Raw genomic sequence first — 22,420 nt, forward strand, 5'->3', positions numbered from 1 at the left:
GCGGGGGATGGTGTCTGCCTTCCACTCGGTCATCTGCCCACCACCACCTCGCATTGAGCCTGTGTCAGGTTCGAAGCAGGACCCCCTCATCTGTCTGGTTTCTCCGGGGCTTCCTAGTTGCTGTTATGTTTATTGTTGCTGCTCCTGGGGGATAAGAGGTCTCCACCGCATCATCAGGGACTAAGACCAGGTTAGGATCTTTGAGTTCTAACTGGTGTATCGTCCAAGCGACTTGTTCTCTGCACACAGTCTTCACAGAGACCCCTGCCTGTGTTCAGACTGCCTTCTAACCTGCTATGTGGAGGTCAGCTTGGGGTTTTTCTCTTGTGCACCCAAGTCCTACATTTTCCCTACACCCCCCAGTAGTCCACGGTTATGGCCCCAGAGCCTTTCCCTCCCCGACAGAGCTTAACTGTCTCGGGAGTATCTGCGGTGCTCAGTGGTTGGCACGCTGGCCCCGAAGGACGGCCAGACAGTTCAGATGACATAATCCGGGGAGGGTAACAGGGCAGAGAGGGGCTCTTGGCTTCGGGTGTGGCGTGGCCTAGAGTGGCCCCTGACGCAATCACCCTTCTGACCCATGTCAGAGCGTGGAGGGACCAACCTCACTGTCTGGGGGTGCTCCCAGGAGGCTGCTCAGGGGCTGAATACACACACAAACTCAAAGAAACGTGCACTAACACACACACAAACACACACATTTAAACATTTTTACTGAATCACTTCAAGGTATTTCAAATATTTTCAAAAATATTCTTAAAGTAATATCAGATTATTGATTCAATAGTATCAATACTATAAAGTTCATATTCTTTTTTCCCTGTGTCCAAAATTTCTCCCGTGGCTTCTTCTTGATCTGGCATCTGATCATGGTCCCTACTAGACGGTCAGACCTCCTCCATCCCCCGTTCTAGACTGTCAGACCTTCTCTGTCCCCCGTTCTCTGTCTTTATGACATTCGGAGGTGGCTCTGTCAGAACGGCCCATGCTTGGAATGTGTGTCTCCTCCCGGTGACGGGTGAGAGGACATCTCTGTGCCCGCACAGGAGGGCGCATGGGAAGGGGCTGTGAACCCACTGACTCGGGCAGGGGTATCAGCCCGTATGCAGGGGAGAAGCTGTCCTGGTGTCAGGGGCTGACCTTAGTGTCTGAGGCAGATGGGGGCACAGAATGCAGCCCCATGGTGAGAAGGTCCGCAGACTGCCCGTGCCTGTTCCCAGGGCCACATGCTGTCCCACCTGGCTGAGTGCTGCAGTAGTCCTGCCAGGGTGATGACCATTGAGGAAAGCCACCGTGGGGGGCAGGTGCCCATGGGGGGAGGACAGGTGTCTGTGGGGAGGACAGGTGTCCACAGGGCACAGATGTCCACAGATGTCCAGGAGCAGACCCCACTGGGTAGAGTTTGGGGTGTATGTGGGAGTGGGACTCAGAGAAGAGACCGTGGCTGAAGCCTGCTGAGGAAGCCAGGGGACAAGATGGTCCTGGGCGGGAGACACACGTCACTGGACAAAAAAACCCACAAGCTCCAGCCTGTCACTTGGGAAACAGCAGTGTCCTGCAGGTCCCATGCTATGGTCACGCTGATGGCCGAGGCCACAGGATGGGGCCCGGAGCCACTCAGATCTTCCCACTTCCATGTCCCTGTCCCCAGGATGGCTTAGGGTGCAGGGCCGGTGTGTGGACTCAGCTGCGAGGAGCCGCGGAGGCCGGGAGTGGTGCCACCTTTACCTGCGAGTAGATGACAGAGGAGCCCTGGGGTCTGGAAAGCCGCTGCTGGCTGGTGGCCGGGCCGTGGGAGGGCAGGTAGGTCTGGAGGAGCCTTAATGCGGAGTTTGAAGCCGCTGTGGGAAGAAGAGCAGCACTCAGCTGGCAAAGATGACCCAGTGCTCTCGCCTGGCCCCACGTCCCCACCGGCCCCATCCCACCCCGGGTCCTCTCCCCGCCCGGACGGCAGCCTCCCTGTACCGCCAGGGCCCTGGCCTGAGACCTCGGCCTCCGGTGGGGCCCAGCCCTCCTCAGCATCCCTCCCAGCTCCCCAGGCTCCCTGAGACCACCTCTTCTCTTGTTAGTGCTTTGAGCTCAGACTCCTTGCATGCACTGCAGAGAGCCCGGCCGGGTCACCTGTGTGGCCTCAGGCAGGTCACGGCCACCTCTCCTGCCCTGGTGGTCTCCTCCATATGGTGGGAGTAATAACATCATCCCCCTCTGGGGTTACTGTAAATTGATATGAGTTTGTGTGTGTGCGTGCGTGTGTGTGTATTTTCCAGTGTCCGTCACGTGTGCCAGGTACGGTCCTGACTGCTATGAATAAACACATAAACAAGCATTAAATACATAAGCGCACATAGCGTATTTATTTATAGCACCTGGAACTGTACTTGGCACACAGGATCTCAACACATGTTGGTGGGACGTTAGGTGTTGTTATTACTTTTATATACTATCCTAAATCTGGAACGTGGAATGTGACATCCGGCGGGCGGCTCTCTCCTGTTGGCTTGGAGGGACCGTCTAGGCTTTGTGACTTCAGGCCGGTCTCACTTAAGGTCCTCGGCCTTAGTTCCCTCATTTATAAGATTGAGATAATAACAATACTCACCTCAAAGGAAGTTGTGAGTATGAGCAAGTTCCTGTGTGTGACAGGTGAGCCATTGAACCAAGCATGGGCACAAACACAGTTCGTTTGACTTTATACAAGAGGATCGGAAAACCAGAGAGGGAAGCAGAATGGGTAAAATCACACAGCGCTCCTTACAGAGCACAGGTGAAAGGGAGTCTGCCCCAGAGGCAGGTCTCCCTTGTGCAGGAGGGAGCCGGGCTGGGGCCGGCCATGGCTGAGCACCCACTGGAGAGGACGGGCAGAGCCAGCCCAGCAGCAGTGAGTCATCCTCAAGCTGCTGGGACGGCATCCCCACATCTGCTTTCTCAACCCTGTGGGTTAGAGTGGGAGGAAGAGTCATGCCCCCGAGATGTCTGTGTCCCAATCCCTGGAGCCTGTGAGTGTGTGACCTTGCAAGAAGGGACTTCGCAGATGTGATTCAGATTAAGCACCTTGCAGTGGGAGATTATCCTGGATTATCCAGGTGAGATTTTAGGGAGAACTTTAAATCAGAGAACTTTCCCAGCTGTGCTCAGAGGGAGACCTGGCTGTGGACGAATGATCAGAGGGATGCAGCACAGCACTGTCCGCTTTGAAGATGGAGGAAGGGGCCGTGAGCCGTGTGGAGGGGTGTCCTTGAGAAGCCAGAAAGGGCAAGAAAGTACTTTTTCCCCTGGAGCCTCCAGAAAGGAGCGCAGCCCGGGGAGACCTGTGTCTGGCCTCTGACCTCCAGCACTGTAAGATCATGCGTCGGTGACATGCGTCACGGCAGCAATAGAAAGCTGATGGAGGGAGAAGAGGAATGCCAGCCCATGTCTCTTGACATCGGGGAATGCCAAAGCCTGGACAGAGCAGGTGTCCCCCAGGCTCTCCCGAGGCCGTCGGTGGGGGATGTGGCACGGTGGGGCCGGGGAGCCCAGCAGGGCAGGTGGGCGCAAGTGAAGAAAACCAGCGACCCTGCGTGAGGGCGGCTCTGTGTCCGGTCGGCCCAGACCTGCAGAAGGGGTGGAGGCCGAGCTGCGTGCGGCTGGTGCCTTCGAAGTCGAGAGTCCACGGGTCTTACCTGCATGTCTGTTCCCCTCCTGAATCGTCCGCACTTCTGAGTACACCACATCTCCTCCTTTAGGATTGACTTGGAAAGAAGGGGCAGTTTGAGAGAGCTATAAGGTCCTTGCCTCTTATCTGACCTACTTCCCCCAGCCAGAGCTTGTCCTCTGCACAGCTCCATGGTCCTCTCCTGCCCCACCCCTGCTTGGACCAACCCTGGGGTCCCTGCCCTAGTGGGGGGCCCTTGGTCCTCACCATTGCTGTACACTGGTTGCAGCTCCATCCAGCCTGGAACATTGTAGTAGGTGGGCTCCTGGGGGTCCGAGTCTGAAGGGCTCCTGTGAGACAGAAATAGCCATGTCTCCCAGCAGCCCTGACGAAGCAGCTGTAATCATCACTCCCTGCTTGCAGGTCTTTATACCAGCGGCTGGCTGCCAAGCCTGGACGCGTAGATGAGCACATACCCAATGGTCTGCTGGTATGAACGATCACATTACAAATCACGATGTTTCCAAACTTCGTGGGCACCTGATACACACCAGGCACTGTGCTAATGCTTATAACAATATGAAGCTGATTCTATCATTATCCCTCTTTTACAGATGGAGAAGGTGATGGTTCCAAGAGGTGAAGTGACTTGCTCAAGACCACGTGACTACAAAGGGCAAGAGCCGGGATTCGAACTCTTAGATCAGGATCTCAGAGAAATCAGTCATGATGAGTGCTCAGAGGAACTCTGCATGGTTTGGATGCTGCAGCCATGGGCTTGCCCAGAGATGGTTTGTGAGCCATGGTGGGGGTCCCAAGGTTAGCCTCTGGGATCCAAGATGGCAGCCCCTTCTTATAGGCACCACCTCCGGTGGGAAGAGCGGTCTCTCTGGGTGGCCGGTCGTGTGACTCCATCGTCTCGGGTGTCCCCAGAGCAGGTATTAGGTTGGTCATGTCCAGAGCTTTGCAGTGGCCAAGCTGAGACTAGCTTAGGACATGGATGGATTCGGTCTTATAGTGGTCACTCAGACAAGCAAGGTGGCAGTGGTAGAGAATGTAAGTTACTAAATAAAAAGCACTTAACTCTTGATGCAAGAAGGTGTGTGTAGCTAAGGTGGTGGTGAGAAGGTCCTGGCAACTGCCTCGACATATGCCAAGCAAAACAGCAACACGAAGGTGCACAACCTATCTGTGTCCCCAGCAGTGACCAGACCTGGTTCATTTTTATCCCCTGTGGGCATCTCATGAACCACAAGCAGCACAGCCCGGGTCTTACCTGGAGGGGTCGGAGGTCGGCCTTCCTCCTGCAAAGGAAAGCAGAGGGTCACTGGAGCCAGGGGAAGGAGGCCGTCACAAGGGGCATAGCTGCTAGGAGGCTCACGAGAACCTGCTGCACAGGCCGCCAGCACTAGGTGGACCCGGCTCCGCTGTGCCCAAGGGAGGTGGCAGATGGGGCGAAAACTGCTGACCCTGGCTTGCAGCGGGGCATAGTCACACCATGAAAGAGGATTTTGTCAAGAGCAATGCTCCACAGCTGCCAGCGGGAAACAGGTCTGATCCGCGGTGGACATACTGCATATTAAACAATCAGGAGGTCATCAGATCCCATTGGGTTTCTGCTCCCATTCCTATTTCTCGGTCTTTCTCCTCTTCCTCCCCTTCCCTGGGGGCTCGTAAGGGTGGAGAGGGAGACACACTGAGGTTTATGATACTGGGTAAACTCTGTCTCATCGAGGCATCTTCGTGCACTGGAGCTGTTTTGGGAACCCTGTGTTTGTAAAGACGAATTCTGGGGGAGCAGGCGGGGAAGGTGGGGAGCTGTGGGGAGCTCAGGGGTGCTTACAAAGGCAGCCTGAGGGGAGGGGCGGGGAGGGCAGGGCCTCAAGCGGAAGGTACCCACCTGCTCTCCTGGGGAGGCGGTAATACAGCAGCTGTGCCAAGACCACGAGGCCCACCATGCTGAGCAGGCCCCCAGCCACGCCGGTGGCAACAGAGCCGCTTCTGCTCCCTGTCAGCCCTGGAGGGGAGACCCCGCACGTGAGCTGGAGGGAGAGGCTCGTGGTCTGGAGCTGCTCTGACCCCTGCAGCTGATGCTGGGCCTGGGAGGGAGGAAGAGTCCAGGCACCAGGACTGGGGGCCTAGGCAGCAGCCCGGGAAATGGCTCTGCTCTTGGAGAGGAAGCTCATGTCTGCGGCTGAGGCCAGACTGGAGGGCCGGAAGGGACGGGGCCCACCAGCGAGCATCACAGTCGGTGGTCCTCCTTGGCCCCCTGCTCCCACTCTAGTACCATCCCTTCAGACACACTTCAGAAGAGGACCACGTAGAGAACCCTCAGCTTCGTGTCCCTGTCCTTGAGAAGAAGTACTCTGCTCGCACATCGTGAGGATTATCAGAATATCCTTGGAGGGGATATCTGTCCACATTGGTGGCCTGGGCACAGGAAACTTACCTGAGATGGAGAGTGGAACCGCCTCGCTGCGCTGGGCCCCCAGGCCATTGTCGGCTTCACAGGCATAGTTTCCAGAACGTTCTGGGGTCAGAGAGAGGTTGAAGGACGCTCCTCCTCCAGAGGGGGCCGAGCTGCTCCCCAGGGTGACATCTTCGTGATAAAACCAGTACAGGATCGGGGGAGAGCCGCTCTGGGCCTCGCAGCGAAGCTCCACCACGTCCCCAGGGAAGGCCTGGGCCCTGGGCGCCCTGAGGGTGAGGACGGGGCGGGACGCTGGGACTGGGGGAGACAAAAAGTTAATACAAGTTCCTACTTCTAACATATTCGTAAATGAGCAGAAATTATAAACAAATGGCAGAGGCCAGATCTCAATCTTGGAAACTAGACTGAAACTCGTATGACAGACAAAGCTACTGACCTTAATCTACAGATGCACAAAAATACCCAACAGGAAAGTGTGGAAAGGGTATGAATCGCTGAAAACTTCAAGTAGCCAATAGATAATTATCTCCATTACTAATTAAATACATACAAATAAAAACACCCATCAGAAGGACAAAGCCTAAAAAGACAGATAATACTCTTGGACTTGTGGACAAACAGGCACCTCAACATGCTCTAGGCGGGATTGCGGATTTGAGACACTTTCTCAAATTTGGCAAACTTAAATTGCCAAATTTAAAATGCACATCAAATTTGACCCTGCAAATCTACCTCTAAGACTGCTTCCTTTAGGGATAGTTAACTGACTGATGAAATACAAAAGACGTCCAAGATGTATTTTTTAAGTGAAAATGCAAGTTGCATAATTATGTATAACCTGATTCTACTTCTGTGAAAAAATTTTACACCTTTATGTTTATAATATATTTGAATATTTCTAGAAAAATATTCATGAGTTCTAGCAATTTTGGGGTGGAGTATGTTGCGTTTTCTACATAGACTATAATGTCATCTGTGAAGAGTGAAAATTTGACTTCTTCTTTGCCAATTTGGATGCCTTTTATTTCTTTTAGTTGTCTGATTGCTGAGGCTAGGACTTCTAAAGGGTATTATGCTAAAAGAAATAAGTCAGTCAGAAAAAGACAGATACCATATGATCTCACTCATATGTGGAATTTAAGAAACAAAACAGATGAACATAGGAGAAGGGAGGGAAAACTAAAATAAGACAAAAGCAGAGAGGGAGACAAACCATAAGAGACTCCTAACTTTAGGAAACAAACTGAGGGTTGCTGGAGGGGAGATGGGTGGGGGATGAGGTAACTGGGTGATGGGCATTAAGGAGGGCACTTGATGTAATGAGCACTGGGTATTATAAGCAACTGACGAATTACTAAATTCTATCCCTGAAACTAATACTACATATGTTAACTAAATTAAATTTAAATAAAAAAATTTTAAAAAGAGAGAAAAATACTCATGAAACTATTTTCTTTTCCTTTCCTTTCCTTTCTTTTCCTTTTTTTCTTTTCTCCCATGAAACTATTAACAGTGGTTATATCTTGGAAGTATGTGGACATGAAAGTGTGTGCCTGCAGGTAGAATGAGACCTTTACTTTTCATATTGTCCCTTTTGTACCATTCACTTTTCTTATCATGAAGATTTATGTATTCCTTCAGAAAAATGAATTACTAAAAACTCAAAAGTTGTGTTAAAACATGGCCACAAAGGATGAAGGAATGTCACGATGTAGACTTAGGTGGAGACCTGGGTAGGCCCATGCCTCAACCTGGCTGTCCCATTCCCAGCTGTGTGTAAACTGGCTACTTTCTACCTCTGAGCCTCACCTTCCTCTCCTGCAAATTGGGGATAAAAGTGGTTTCACTGGTTTATCTTAAAGATGAAATGAGATATTACATGCTAAGTACTAAGCACAGGGCCTAACACATGCAAGGACTCAGGGGTGATGATGATGGTGATGCTGGTGGTAATGATGGTGGTGATGGTGGTGGTGATGGTGGTGGTGGTGATGGTGGTGATGGTGGTGGTGACGGTGGTGGTGGTGATGGTGGTGGTGATGGTGGTGGTGATGATGACGGTGATGGTGGTGGTAATGGTGGTGGTGATGGTGGTGGTGATGGTGGTGATGATGGTGGTGATGGTGGTGGTGATGGTGGTGGTGATGGTGGTGGTGATGATGGTGGTGGTGATGATGGTGGTGATGGTGATGGTGGTGGTGATGGTGGTGGTGATGGGGGTGGTGGTGGTGATAATGGTGATGACCAGAACATTCTTCTCAACTGTCCCTACATCCTTTTGCTATACCCCAGTTCTCCCTAAGCAGGAGTCTGGAGGTTTGGCCAGCCAGGAGGGGCCATCACAATAGGTTCAGAGCTCACAAGAAGCAGTTTCCCTTTGGATATAATACTTAATGGCAAGAGGTCAGAGGGTAGCATAGAGAATGGAGGAATTTGGTGGAGGGCTGACCGATTCCATCCATGCCATCCTGCTTTCACCTCTCTGTGCTTCCTGTGCCACCACTGCTTTAAGAATCACTTTGTAAACAGGTTTGGTTGTGTCTCCTGAAAGGCTATGCATGGAGTTAATGTTAATACAGAGTTTTTAATAAAGAAGTTTGAGGCATATTTATATTCCTGGTAATAAAAGAAGCACAAGAGTAGAGGCTTGTGGGGGTAAAAGGGAGAAAAATCCAGACAAGGAATGGCCAAAACTTTTTTTGCAGCAGAGAAGCACGTACTCAAAATTTCTTAATTTCCCTTTCAGTAATCATACTTATAGATCAGTATATAGTGTATGGTCTAAAAAGCTTTTGCATTTTTAGCGAGGAGTTTTGATCCCATATAGGAAGACTGTGCTGCTTGGAAGGTCCAGGTTCCTACAGCCGTAACTACAGGAAGGGACCTGGACTTGCAGATGGGTTTGTGCCGGCAGGAAGTCCCCGGCTGGGCTGTCACAGCGGCAGTGGGGGTGTCGGAGCTCCAGTCTGGCCGCTGGGGAGAGAAGGCATGCCAGGCTTCGTTGTGTTGCTTGAGGGTAGGACCAACCCACCTGTGACGCTGAGTGTCACCACTTCGCTGCGCTGGGCCCCCAGGCCATTATCAGCCTCACAGGCATAGTTTCCAGAACGTTCTGGGGTCAGAGAGAGGTTGAAGGACGCTCCTCCTCCAGAGGGGGCCGAGCGGCTCCCCAGGGTGACATCCTCATGATAAAACCGGTACTGGATTGGGGGAGAGCCCCTCTGGGCCTCACAGCGAAGCTCCACCACGTCCCCCACCACGGCCCGGGTCCTGGGAGTCCTGAGGGTGAGGACGGGGCGGGACGCTGGAACTGAGGGCAAAAATAAATTAGTTGACATCAGTATCTTTCCACATTTCCTTTATTTTCATTTTTCAGAGATTACTTCTGTAGAGTATTTGTGACACTTTCTAGATCTTTTCTATGTAGATGAACACCCATTCACACCAACACATAAATAAACACATAAAAATATACATGCACACACATGCATGGGATCACAATACACATCCTGGTCTATACCCTGGTTTTCTCTTCAGCAGCACATCATGAGCCTCTTTCTACATCATTCTTAAAGGTCTATCTCATCCACCTTTAGAGACCAACTTTATTGAGGTATAATTAGTACATAACAAAAGGCAACTCTTTTAAATTTACAGTTTGATGATTTGGGGTGAATACTGCTCGATTATTTTAACAAGCGCAAAGCCTTCCAGTGTATGGATTCACCATAGTGCACTGAAGGAATTCCCCACCACTGGGAATGTCCTTGCTCTCCTCCTGCAGATAACGTCACGGCCAACAGTCCTGCACATCCATCATGGCACGTTTGTGTACGCACTTCTTAGGAGAAATTCTTAGAAGTGGAATTTGAGTGGGATGAGAAATATGAACATTTCAAATAAACATATATTATGCTAGACTGTTCTTCAAAAACTTTGGACCTGTTTGCACTTGCACTAAGGGAATATAAGCATTCCAGTTCCCACACTCTCATCAGTGAGAGTCAAAAGAGGTGCAGAAGCTTATTATTTCTTCTCTGTTCCTAATCCTAAATTCTATAGTTATTGTCTCTAAACAATTCACCCATTGCATCCTATGTGACCCTGCGGTCTTCTAGTGGGTGTTTCAGGGGCTGCTGGTGAACTACAATCCATTAATGAGAAGTTATTGCCTGTAGAGGATTCAGACGTTACTGACAAAATGGAAAGTTTGAAAGCTGTGCTTAATTTTTCAAAATGTATCAATTCTATTTTGTTCTTCACTATGAAATAAGAACAATAATCATGAGAGAATTGTTGTTCTTTTACTTCTTCTTCTCCCTTAGACCAACTGACTTTTCTTTGTTTACATATATTTTTTACATTTTGGGCACTTTCTGTAACCATGATTCTCATAGTTGATTAGCCTTTGTTTTCATTTCTGAATCAGTGGTTTTCAGCCCTATTTGTACGATAGTCTCACCTAAGGATGTGTTAAAAAATATTGATTCTGAGGCCACATCTGAGAGATTCTAAGTTTAATTGGCCTGGAGAGAGGCTTAGTAACGAGCCTGTTTCAGAGTTCCTAAGTGATTCTCCCGGCAGCCAGTGCTGAAAGAGAGTCAGTGTATATGTTTTATATCACAAGGAAGTCATTTTGAGTCCTTTGTATCAATTCATATTTTGGCTGGCTGGATTTTGTCATCAAGTAATTTTTAAAGAAAGTTTAATGGATACTAAGTTCCCTGAGTCCCTGCATGTCTGAGCATTCTCTTTCTTCCCTCGAAAGTACAAGTCTGGACATGACTCCTCTCTCTTAGCAATGATTTCTGTGGAAAGTCTGAGACCAGTCTTCTTTCTGAGATGACTGCATTTATTTACTTATTTACTTATTGCCATGATCACACGCACACACACACACAGACAGATGTTTAACCTCGACATTCAGTAACCTCCCCAGGGTAAATCTTTCCATCTATGTATTCAAGTTTTCTTAGCTTCAGGAACAATTTTTATTACATCTTTGAGTTTTGTTTCTTTCCTCAGTTTGGTTTCCTAACTTAGAGACACTCCACTCAGCGGTCTTCACTGTCTGACCTCTGTATTTTATATTTTTGTCTTATTGCCTTTGTATCTGTGTCTCTCTTTCTACTTCGCATTCTGTATTATTTTCTCAAACCAGTTCTTCATTTTATTAACAGTTTATAGAAATACACATTCTAGCCTTACTGTTTCAAATTTGGATTTCATTTCCAAAATAGCTTTGTAGGGTTTTTTTTTTTTTTTTTTGGTTTTTTTTTTGAGTTTTTTTTTTTAATTTTTTTTTTTAATTTTTTTTTTTTTTTCCAAAATTTTTTTTTTGGTTTTTTTTTTTTTTTTTTTGGTGTTTCTTCTGAGCTCTGCTAGACAATTTTTAAAATCTCGTGTTATCATCTCTTCTCTAACCTGTTTATTCCTTTTTTATGGTTTTTTTTTCCTGAAGTCCATATTTTCCTTAATTGTTTTGAGAATATTTAGAAGAATTTGTAGGATTTTTTGTTTCCTATGGTAATTTTTCTTTTTAAAGATATTATGTGTTATATTTTAAGTTTAAAAGCATCAATGAAAAGACTCCCATATTGTGCTTCGTTTTTGCTCATAACTTATTCTTCAGTGGATAAAGTTGTATTTAGAGTCTTGTATTTGCTTGAGAATGCTGTGTGTGTGTGCCCCTGGATGTGTCCATGTGTGTATGTGTGTGTGTTTCAGTGACTCAGAGCTGGTGATATAGATCAGAGCACATTCCCACGATATCTCTTTGCCTTTTTTTGGGGTACATTCCCTCAAAAGAGTAGATTGCTTTGTCAGAATATCTGCCTGACTCACAGTGAAGCGTCTCACTTAGCTCACAGATAACTTGTTCGCTAATCTAGGGCTTATTAATTTCTGCTCACTTACATAAGCAGATGCAAAGATCAGTGTTGTCTTCCTGCTCTTCTCTTCCTCATTTTACCTCAAAGACTTTTTGTTCATTGAATCGTAAATGCTGACTGAGGACCTATACTGTGCCAGACACCAAATAGGTACGGGGTGTTGTGGAAACCCCGAATGATCAGGTTCCATTCTCATGAAGCTTATATCACGGTATGGAGGGAAGCAGACAAGAAACAGGAGATAAAGAGGTTTCAGGCATTGCTAAATTTGAGAAGAAAATAAAACTTGATCATCGGATGGAGGATGCCTTAGGGCTGGGGGCGTTCCTAGATAGATTAAGTTCTGGCTTTGGAATCTGGGTCTCAGAACACTTAAATTTCTTAAATCATCTCTTTACCCCACATTTTATATTGGGGGAATGTCTTCTTTTGGTCATTCTTGATTTCTGTGATCTAAAACAAGGGTTATCAAGGAGCTGAGAGCCTTCAGATCCATATGCTCAAAGATAAGACCATCTGTACCCAGACTCATGTGTTCCTAAGACCAGCACATCGCCAGTTTGCGTACTCAGCAGCCCCCACCCCCAGCTGCACTCACACTCTGACTACCACCCGCTCCCACAACCCTCAAGGTGCCTCCCCCAGCTCCGCCGTGAGCGATGATGAAGCTCCGTCATGGTGGTGCTCTCTCTTGCTGGGACAGGTAAAGGAGCCCAGCTTGGCAGCATGCACAGTTTTTCCTGGCTCTCTTCTCTGGGGCTTTGACTGGTGCCTCTCACACTCTCCCTCACTTCATTTCTTCCAGAGGTTCATGAACTACTGGCCTTAGGGTTCCTGTTCCAACTCAAATCACAGAACTCTGGGGCTACGAGGGACACTAATTATTGTCTTATCTAACTTCGAATTTAGGTGAAAACAGTGAGACAAAGAAAGTTCAAACGTTTTGCCCAAATTACGAACCAGTTGTGTTCATAGCCAGAGCTAGAATTCAGGTTTTCTGATTCATACTTAGATCCGACGACCTAAGTGTTTTTCAGGTACACTGGCTCTTTCTAGGAAACCTCAGAGACTGCTGTGCATATAGTTCCCTAAAACAAGTATTTTCTGAAACAGACTGCATTATGTGTCATGTTGTTTCCATACTTTGTTGGGCTAGAGGTGGGCATTGCACTGGCTGTGGCCTAGGGGGTGGCTTGGAGGCGAAGCCGCCCCCCAAGCCCTCTTTAGACCAGGTAGAGCCACTGCTTTGGCTCTGAGCCACCCAGGACTGGCATATGGGGCAGAGGGTGGAATACAGAGAAAGGGGTCACACCCAGAAGCTGAGCAGTCGATGTTGGGTGTTGCAGAAGCTGTGAGTCAAGAGAAGTCATGAGAGAGAGGGAAAGGAGTGGAGGATGCTCAGGAGCTGCAGGGATGGTGTGCGGGGAAAAGAGGAAAATAGCTGGTGGCCTGTGAGTTGAGTGATGGGAGCTTCTAGCTCGTTGCGTATCAATATAACCTGCTTTTGAGAAATAAGTTCTATTCTGAGACATCTCTCAGCTCTTCCATGGGTCTACAAGTGTGGTCTTTCTTGTTTTTCTCACTTCCTGGATGTCCATACAAGCCCTCTCCCTCTGGGGACACCCCGGGTCTCTGTTTCCTTGTGATGTGGAATGGACCGCTCAAGGTCTTTTGGTCATACTTCTGCTTCTCATAAAAGCAGACAAACCGATGAACAACTGGACTTTCACTCTCCAATAAGCAAAGATCCCAGTGAAAATAGAAGCAACTTCACTCCAAAGATGACACCTTTTTGGTGGTTACATGAGTCACCATGAGCTGTACACCCCTGATTTGTATACTTTTCTGAATGCGTGTCATACTTCAAAAACTTTAAAAACGTAATACAGTAAAATGAAACTTATTTTAATGGATTAGGACAAAGCATCATGGAAACCCCAGAAAGCCATTCCTCCTTTCCTCGTCGACTCTACTGTGAGGGCTTGAACCTCTTGGGAACTCCGGAGAAATTGAGGGCTCGCCTGCGAGTTGTCCGCATGACTGTGCTTGGGCTATGTGAGCGCATGTGTTAGTGGGGAAAGCAGGGGATGCTTCTGTGCATTGGGTTAAAAAAAAATTGCCTTGGGGACTGAACCTACAGGGCATGAGAAAATATTCTGAGGAAATGAATTCATCTGGCAAAAGCTGGGGAGTACGCTGAGCTATCTAGGGGTCTGGCTGAGCGAGGGCTGGGTGAGGGCTGAGGCCACAGGTAGCTGGTTCTACGGGAAGGGATCCGCCAGGGGCACCAGGTGTGTGTGTGGGGGGGGCGGGGCAGGGACTGGAGGGTACATGCAGACTTCTGAAGGGCTCAGTGTGAGAGACGAGAACTGAGTCACCTCCCCTGAGATCAGCCACAAAGCGCTGAATGCAGAAGCAGAAGAATGCGAATGAGAACAGAGTCCCTGGGTGTGCCTGCTGCCTCGCCACTTACCGCATGGGGCCTCAGTTTCCTCTTCTGTAAAACAGGGACAGAAGAGTCAGAGATGAGGGACTGGCAGGAATCCAGGGCTTACCTGTGACAAACAGGCTCTTGGTGTCACTGTGCTGGGGGCCGAAGCCATTGTCCGCGGTGCAGGAGTAGGTCCCAGAGTGCTCTGCAGTCAGAGTGACACTGAAGGACGCTCCTCCTGCAGAGGGGGCCGAGCTGCTCCGCAGGGGGACATCTCCATGATAAAACTGGTACAGGATGCAGGGTGAGCCTCTCTGGGCTTGACAGTGAAGTGTCGCCCTTTGTCCCTCAACAGCTCGGGCCCCAGGAGTGCTGAGGGTGAGGACAGGACGAGACACGGGGACTGAGGGAGAGAAACATCAGTCAGCAGGTGCTCCTGCGCATTTCCATCACTGGCCAGTCTCAGCCCCTGCCCTCCAGGAAAGGCTGGCCTTTCCCTTCCCCTCCACCCGCGGCCCCTTCTCTCCACCTGCGCCCCTTGTTAGGTGACCTCAGTCCGGTTTCCCAGTGTAAATGACGCTCTTGGGGAAGAAGTTCCTTATTTTGCGGCTGCCAGGCCCCACCCTTACTTGTTCCTTCCTCCTGCCTGTGACCCTGGAAGAGCTGCCCCTCCCCCACCCAAGGAGGGTCCTCCTCCTTCCCCCCAGGGAGCCCACCTGCCTCTGTCCAGCTCCAGCTCTACTGGCTTCTTCTGCATTCCATTTAGATGTGTTTCATCCTCTCCACGTGAGAAAATCAACAAAACAAAACTACCAGATCTGTGTTTGCTCTTCCCCATCATGCTTTTCTCCCTGGTTCTGAGGACGGATCTTTGAAAGAAGGGGCTACATTTACTGTCTCCACTTCTTTGCCTCTCACTTATTTTTTGTGTGTGTGCATTGAGACCTGCTTTTTATCCCCACCAATCTGTAAAGTTGATTGTCCATATTTGTGATTATAATGATAATATAACGCTTCCATGCATGGTGCCAGGTGTATGTGTGTTTGTCATAAAAAATGGTAAACACAGGCATGCGGACACGTACTGAATTCCCAAACAACCCTGGGGGCAGGTACTATTATTGACCCTGTCTTACAGAAGGGGAAGCTGAGGCCTCACGATGCAGGTGGTGAGGCAGCAGGCACACCCAGAGACTCCATTCTCGTTTGCATTCTGCTTCTGCTTTCAGCGCTCTGTGGCTGAACTCAGGGGAGGTGACTCAGTTCTCGCCTCTCACCAGCTCTCCGCTGATTTGTCTGAACTGGTCCCTGTCTTCTGCTCAGGCTCTTCCCTTGGTTTCTGTGGGAAACGAGCACATGGCGCCTCCTCTGCCAGCCACAGTCCCCGTGGGGCCTTCCCCCTCTGCGGGGCTGGCCTGGGGTCCTGACTGGCCTCTCTTCTGGGGCCTCTGCTCTGCTCCTGGCTGCTCTCCAGACGGGCTCTTTCGCGATCCATTCTCTCCTGCAGCCAGAGTGATCCTCCCCGTGTAAAACTGTTCTTAGAGCCCAGAGCTCCCTTTAGGATGAGGCCCAAGTCCTTGGCGTGGGTCTGAGGAGGTGTCCCCAGGTCCTGGTCCTGCACCATCCCCCTCCTTCCCGCAGGCCTTCAGCATCTGCCCCTGCCTGGACCACAGCCTCTCCCTGCCCTTCCCCGCTTCCCGTGACAGGCCATCCAGCCGTCAGCTCATGCGCAGACTCCCCTAGAATCCTCTTACGGCACAGCAGAGATGGGGGTGCCCCTTTACACCCACAGCCTCCAGGTACTCATAGCCCCTGGGCTGGTGCTTGCCCTACTGCGGTCCACACCTGCTGCTCGACCTCAGAAGTGTGTGCACAGGCCACGCGGGCCAGTCCGAGGCATCCGGAGACAGAGCGCAGCCCGCACGCCGGGCGCGCACGGCCCTTCTTCCTTAGGTGAACAGAGGCGCCGTCCCGCAGAACCTTCCGCAGCGGAGGGCGCTCATGGTGATGCCGCTGGCCGATGTCCGCGGGCCTCTGGCTGTCAGAGCCTGTTTCTCTGTGTCTTTCATCTGACGCCTGCCAAAGGACTCCCGGGTCCATTTCCTCAGAACCTTTTGCGCATCAGCTGTGGGAGGGACTGGATCCTGGCTTGTCTCCTGCCTGGTTGTGTTTTTTCTACAGATGAGGAACCGGAGTCTGCTCCGGGCCTGAGCCAAGACTGGACTCCGCACCAGTACGGGCCCACACCCTCCAGTCCCCGCCCCCCAAAACTGTGCCTGGAATTTGTTCTCCGTAGACAGCACAACACTGAGACTCAGGGCTCCACGGAAGACACTTTCCCCTCATAACTTGGACACCCACCTTTGTGGCTTCGGGGTCTGAAGCCCAGTCGGCAGGCAGAGCCATCTCTGCTCCCCGGGCCCCCTGCGTTGCCTCCCCCTGCCTGCCGGCGCCCACCTGGCCCCACAGCCTGTCAGTCCAGAGGTGCCTGGGCATCTGTGGAGGACCTCGGCTCCCGCTGCCGCCCATGTGTCTTTCGTGGCTCTGTACCCGTTGTGATCAATATGCAGTATTAAAGGGACAAGAAACACCTGTGGGCCCCTGGGGACTGATTTTGGTTTCCGAGAACACCGTGCTTCTGGGGATTCACAGGACAAGTGGTGAGAAAGGGAAAACATCTGGCTCCTCAGGGGTCGAGGTGGGAGGGAGGTTGCTGCCCTGAACCAGCCGAGATCTGCAAAGAGGTGGACAGCCGAGGTGTGAGCCAGAACATCAGGCGGGGAGGAAGAGGCAGAGGCCCTGGAAGGTGGGGACACGCTTCCAGACAGGGATGGGGGACTGACCGCCCAAGGCTCACCGGTGACAGACAGGGACACCGGCTGGCTGCGCTGGACACCCAAGCTGTTGTCCGCGGTGCAGGAGTACGTCCCAGAGTGCTCTGCAGTCAGAGAGATGTGGAAGGTCACCATCCCCCTAAAAGTGGCCTTCATCTTCCTGAGAACTACTTCTTCATGAAGGAACTGGTACACGATGGGGTAAGAGCCTGTCTTGGCTTCACAGGAAAGCGTCAGCCAATCTCCCTCAACAGCTCGGGCCCCAGGAGTGCTGAGGGTGAGGACAGGACGAGACACGGGGACTGAGGGAGAGAAACATCAGTCAGCAGGTGCTCCTGTGCATTTCCATCACTGGCCAGTCTCAGCCCCTACCCTCCAGGAAAGGCTGGCCTTTCCCTTCCCCTCCACCCGCGGCCCCTTCTCCCCACCTGCGCCCCTTGTTAGGTGACCTCAGTCCGGTTTCCCAGTGTAAATGACGCTCTTGGGGAAGAAGTTCCTTATTTTGCGGCTGCCAGGCCCCACCCTTACTTGTTCCTTCCTCCTGCCTGTGACCCTGGAAGAGCTGCCCCTCCCCCACCCAAGTCAAGAAGTCTTCCTCTCTGTTCCTGTTTTCCACTTCTCCGCTCACTGGGGCTGGACTCAGGGATCCCTTCACCCTTCTTCCTTCCAGATTCACACACTCTTCCAGGACCCTCTCGTCTGTTCCTACACTCTCCCTGCACCCAGCCTGACCCCCTCTGTTTCCAGATGAGAGAACGCAGGAAGAAGCTCAGAGACTAGTTGGCAGCCACTCGGCAGGCTGTTTCCAGAGCCAACCAGGACCTTGATTTGTCTCCTTCCTGAGTCCTGGTCCTAGTGCTGAATCCCATGTCTTCTTGGGAGTGGGCTGGCATTGGCCTTGAGTGCAGGGACGCCTCTGTAGAAGCTGTGACCTTTCACGGCCACGACTGTCCTAATGGCCTTGAGTGCACTGGTGAAGGAGAGATGGGGTCTGCAGTTCTCTGCACCCCTGGCCACATCTTTGGAGTAACCATGATGCCACTACCCATCTCTGTATCCCATCAGGGGGGCGCATATTGGTTATTGTCAACAATTAACTGATAATTGGGAAACAGACACCTCCGTATCCCTGGGGGAGACAGAGGGAGACAGATAGGGAGGGGAGGAAGGAGAGAGAGAGAAAAGGAGAGGGAGAGAGAGGGAGAGGGAGAGATGCTGCAGACACACTGAGCGAGGTGATGGTCCCGGGCTGGATAAAGCATGAGGCCCACAAAAGACAGACACATGTTCAAAGATCTGGGAGCCGGTAGAGATGTCAAGATGTGTTATCAGCTGAACTCTATTCCCTGGAAGTGCATATGTTGAAGCCCAAACCCCCAGTGGGGCTTATTTGGAGATGGGGTCTTTGAGGGGATCATGAAGGCTAAAGGGGCCCTAATCAGATAAGACTGGAATCCTCGGAGAGGAGGAGGAGACAGAGGAACGAGGCTAGATAAGGACACAGTGGGAAGGTGGCCACCTGCAGGACAGACGGGCTGTCCATACACACCAATCTGCTGGCACCTTGATCTTGGACTCGTAACCCCCAGAACTCTGAGAGAATACACTTCTGTTGTGTAAGCATGCAGCCTGTGGTGTTTAGGTCAGGCAGCTGAGCAGACGAGTGCAGACGACTTGGGGAAGAAGCAGGAAACGGGTGAGGGGAGAGGTGGGTTGGGTGGCAGGAAGAGGACTAGGACCAGGAGTGGCGGGGCCTTTATTCACTGATTGATGGGACAATCGAGGGGGGCTGTGCGGCTCTGCCCGGCTCTTCCCAGCACATCTGAGCACCTGCCTACACTTACTCTGCACAGGTATCTGGAATTTCTGGCTCCGTTTGTAGACACTGGGAGTCCCTGCCCGTGCCTCACACCAGTAATACGGTGGGTCTTCGTTCCCCACGATGGAGGGGATGGAGATTTTCAGAAAGCTCTTTGAGCTTGACCCCAAGATGTGGCCATTTCTGAAGAAGTGGAACGAGAGTTGGATGTCTGACTTCTGAGGGGAGAGCTGGGTCTCACAGGTCAGGATCACTGGGTTCCCGGGGGTGGCCAAGGAGGGGTTGGCCCTCAGCACGGGACGTGGAAACAGCTCTAGAAAGAAGAATCACAACAGGCCCCAGAGCAGTGAGGCCTGGAGCTACTCTGGAGAGAAGTACAGCTCTTCTGCAGTTGCCGTGAGAAGAGCGGGCAAAGAGGGGTTCACTTATGAGCCCAACACTCTTCAGCTCAAAGCACTCTTGCTCCTTCTCTGATTATTGCAGGAATGAGCCCTGGGGTTCGGTGATATCCCGGCCCACCATTCTCTCCCTCAGCTACCTCAGGGATCTTCCTTCCCATGAACCCTTCTCACAAATAATGAAGGGTTTACCTTGGACTTGGATTTTGATTGTGTTTGAAGAAACAGAGCAACAATGGGTCTCAGATTCAGTACAGTGATATTCTCCATTATCCTTCAACCCTGCGTGTTCAATGTGGAAGTTGGAGTTTTCATCAAGGTTCATCAGCACATGGTAATTCTTATACAGGGTCCTGGTCTTCCAGGCTGTGTCTACCTTTTCTGCCTTTGCTCGGCACATCAGAGTCACAGAGTCACCTTCAAACACGGAATGGGGAGCCTGCAGGATCAGTTTAGCTGCAAGAAATGCAAGGCGGTCATTTGGTCCCCTCCACTGATTCTCCCTTCTTGTCCTTAGTATATTGAACAGATTTTATAGGATAAGGGATGGGGGAAAATGCATAAAATAATTACAATTCCTTTTTTTTCTGATTTTAAAATGAACACATATGCCCTGAGAAAACTTGGAAAACAGAAAGGTGAGTAAAAATCTCTTCTTCTCAGGCGTGCACTTTTCTGGTGCTCTTTTCCATTTGCAAGTTCATGAGAGTCTGTGTGTACTGTGTTCTCTTTATGAAATCAGAGTAGTATGTATATATTTGATAACTTGCTCTTTCACTTACTGTGCTATGAACACTTTTCTTTGCCACCAATATTGTTAGTGAACCTGACTTCTAATGGCCTCCAAGTTTTCCTTCAATGTGACATGATATAATTTACTTAGTGAGTTTCCTTTCCTTGACCATTCAATTTCCGTCAGTTTGGGGGCTGCTTATCTATGATTTCAGTAGGTAAATTCTTAGGAGAAGAATTGCCAGTTCAAAGAGGATAAGCATCTTATTTTCTCCCTGTTACTATACTGTTTCCTTGTTCATGAAAGCAAACAGCATTATAACTGCTTCAAATTCAAAACAGGTGGCTTTAGGGCACCTAAAAAAGAGAAATGTTTCTTCCTTCTCTCTTGCTTTCTGTATACAGTTGACCCTCGCACAATGTGGGGGTGGGGCACAGATCCTCCACGCAGTGGAAAATCAGAGTATAACTTTTGACTCTCCCAAAACCTAACTACTAATAGCCAGCTGTACTAGAAGCCTTACTGATAACATGAACAGTCAACTGACACGTATTTTGTATGTTCTCTGTATTATAGGCTATAATCTTATAACAAAGTAAACTAGAGGGAAATGTTATTAAGAAATTCATAAGGAAGAGAAAATACATTTACAGCTCTGTCCTGTAAAAAAAAAAAAACTGCATGTAAGTGGATCTGTGCAATTCACACCCATGTTTTCATGGGTCAGCTGTACCTCTATCTGTCTGCCCGTCTACTTAGCTGAAAAATTCTCATGCTGCTTATTATTCCAAGTAAATCTTTTTTTAAAAAAAATTTTATTTATTTATCTGAGAGAGAGAGAGAGCACAAGTAGGGGAGGGGGGGAGCTGCAGAGGGAGAGGGAGAAGCAAACTCCCAGCTGAGCAGGGAATCCAACATGCGGTTTGATCCCAGGACTCTGGGATCATAACCTGAGCTGAAGTCAGATGCTTTACTGACTGACCCATCCAGGCACCCTTCCAAGTTAATCTTTTAAGGTTAAAATTATACATAGATTCAGAAACCATTCAAATAAATTACTTCTCAAATTCCCTTTTACCTAAGTCACAAGCACACCAATGTTTATAGCAGCAATGTCTGCAATTGCCAAAATATGGGAAGAGCCCAGATGTCCATGGACAGATGAATGATAAAAGAAGATGTGGTATATAGATACACAATGGAATATTACTCAGCCATCAAAAACAATGAAATCTTGCCATTTGCAATGATGTGGATGGAACTAGAGGATATTATGCTAAGTGAAATAAGTCAGTCAGAGGAAGACAAATACCATATGATTTCCCTCATATGTGGAAATTAAGAAACAAAACAGATGAACATAGGGGAAGGGAAGAAAAAATAAAATAAGATGAAAATAGAGAGGCAGGCAAACCATAAGAGACACTGAACTCTAGGAAACAAATTGAGGGTTGCTGGGCGGGGAAAGAGTAATTGGGTGATGGGCATTAAGGAGGGCACTTAATATAATGACACTGGTGTTAAATGCAACTGATGAATCACTAAATTCTACACCTGAAATTAATAATACAGTATATGTTAACTAAATTGAATTTAAATAAAAAATTTTAAAAAATTTCTTTTTACCTTGGTCCTATCTGTATAGATTTTGATTCAGTAACTATAGGGCAGGTTCTGCATAACTGTATGGTTCCTAAAGTTTTTATTTCTTTCACTTTTTTCTCACCTGAAGAAAAAGTCAAGCTCACACCATCACTTAGGGGCGAGCCCTGGGTTTGGCATCTGTACTCTCCAGAATCACGGACCTGGAGGGTGTTTCTTGGGATTTCACGTATTATTTCTGTTCCAAGGTACCACTGGTACAATTTTTTGTTCTCTGCTGCAGGGAAGTGAGATATGTGGCAAGTCAGAGTCACTGCCTCTCCTTCGAAAACGATGGTCCATGGAGGATGGAGGGAAATCACGGGTTTGGGTGCAGGTGCTGAGGAAGGAAGAGACAGAGTCTGAGATAGAGAACCTTGTGGTCCCCACCACAGTTGTATGTGTGGGACAGACCCAAGGACCAGGCTTTGGAGAATTCCCAAGGAAGCCATCTGGGAAGGTCAGTGATTGCTTAAGGCCAATTGTGGACCAGAGCCCCCAGGGGAGAATGGTTGCTCAGGGATGGCAATGAGCTAAATGATTTCAAGAAGGCAACACCAGCGGGATTCACTGCCAAATGCCAGTGGGAGAAATAGCTAGTTAGTCTG

General features: G+C 49.6%; 1 protein-coding gene across 1 annotated transcript in view; it reads right to left on the bottom strand.

Annotated features, from left to right (window-relative positions):
• Positions 1-1,683: 1,683 nt before the first annotated feature.
• LOC110573368 (Fc receptor-like protein 3) overlaps positions 1,684-22,420 on the bottom strand; it is a 64,219-nt gene continuing 43,482 nt past the window's right edge. The window contains exons 5-11 of the mRNA XM_044916010.1: positions 9,097-9,375; positions 6,084-6,362; positions 5,535-5,651; positions 4,911-4,938; positions 3,902-3,984; positions 3,663-3,731; positions 1,684-1,841 (exon numbers count right to left, since the gene is read on the bottom strand). Coding sequence (XP_044771945.1) covers positions 1,684-1,841; positions 3,663-3,731; positions 3,902-3,984; positions 4,911-4,938; positions 5,535-5,651; positions 6,084-6,362; positions 9,097-9,375 — 1,013 coding nt within the window. The remainder of the gene's footprint in view (positions 1,842-3,662; positions 3,732-3,901; positions 3,985-4,910; positions 4,939-5,534; positions 5,652-6,083; positions 6,363-9,096; positions 9,376-22,420) is intronic.

Source organism: Neomonachus schauinslandi, chromosome 6 (assembly GCF_002201575.2).
Source record: "Neomonachus schauinslandi chromosome 6, ASM220157v2, whole genome shotgun sequence".
Classification (NCBI taxonomy): domain Eukaryota; kingdom Metazoa; phylum Chordata; class Mammalia; order Carnivora; family Phocidae; genus Neomonachus; species Neomonachus schauinslandi.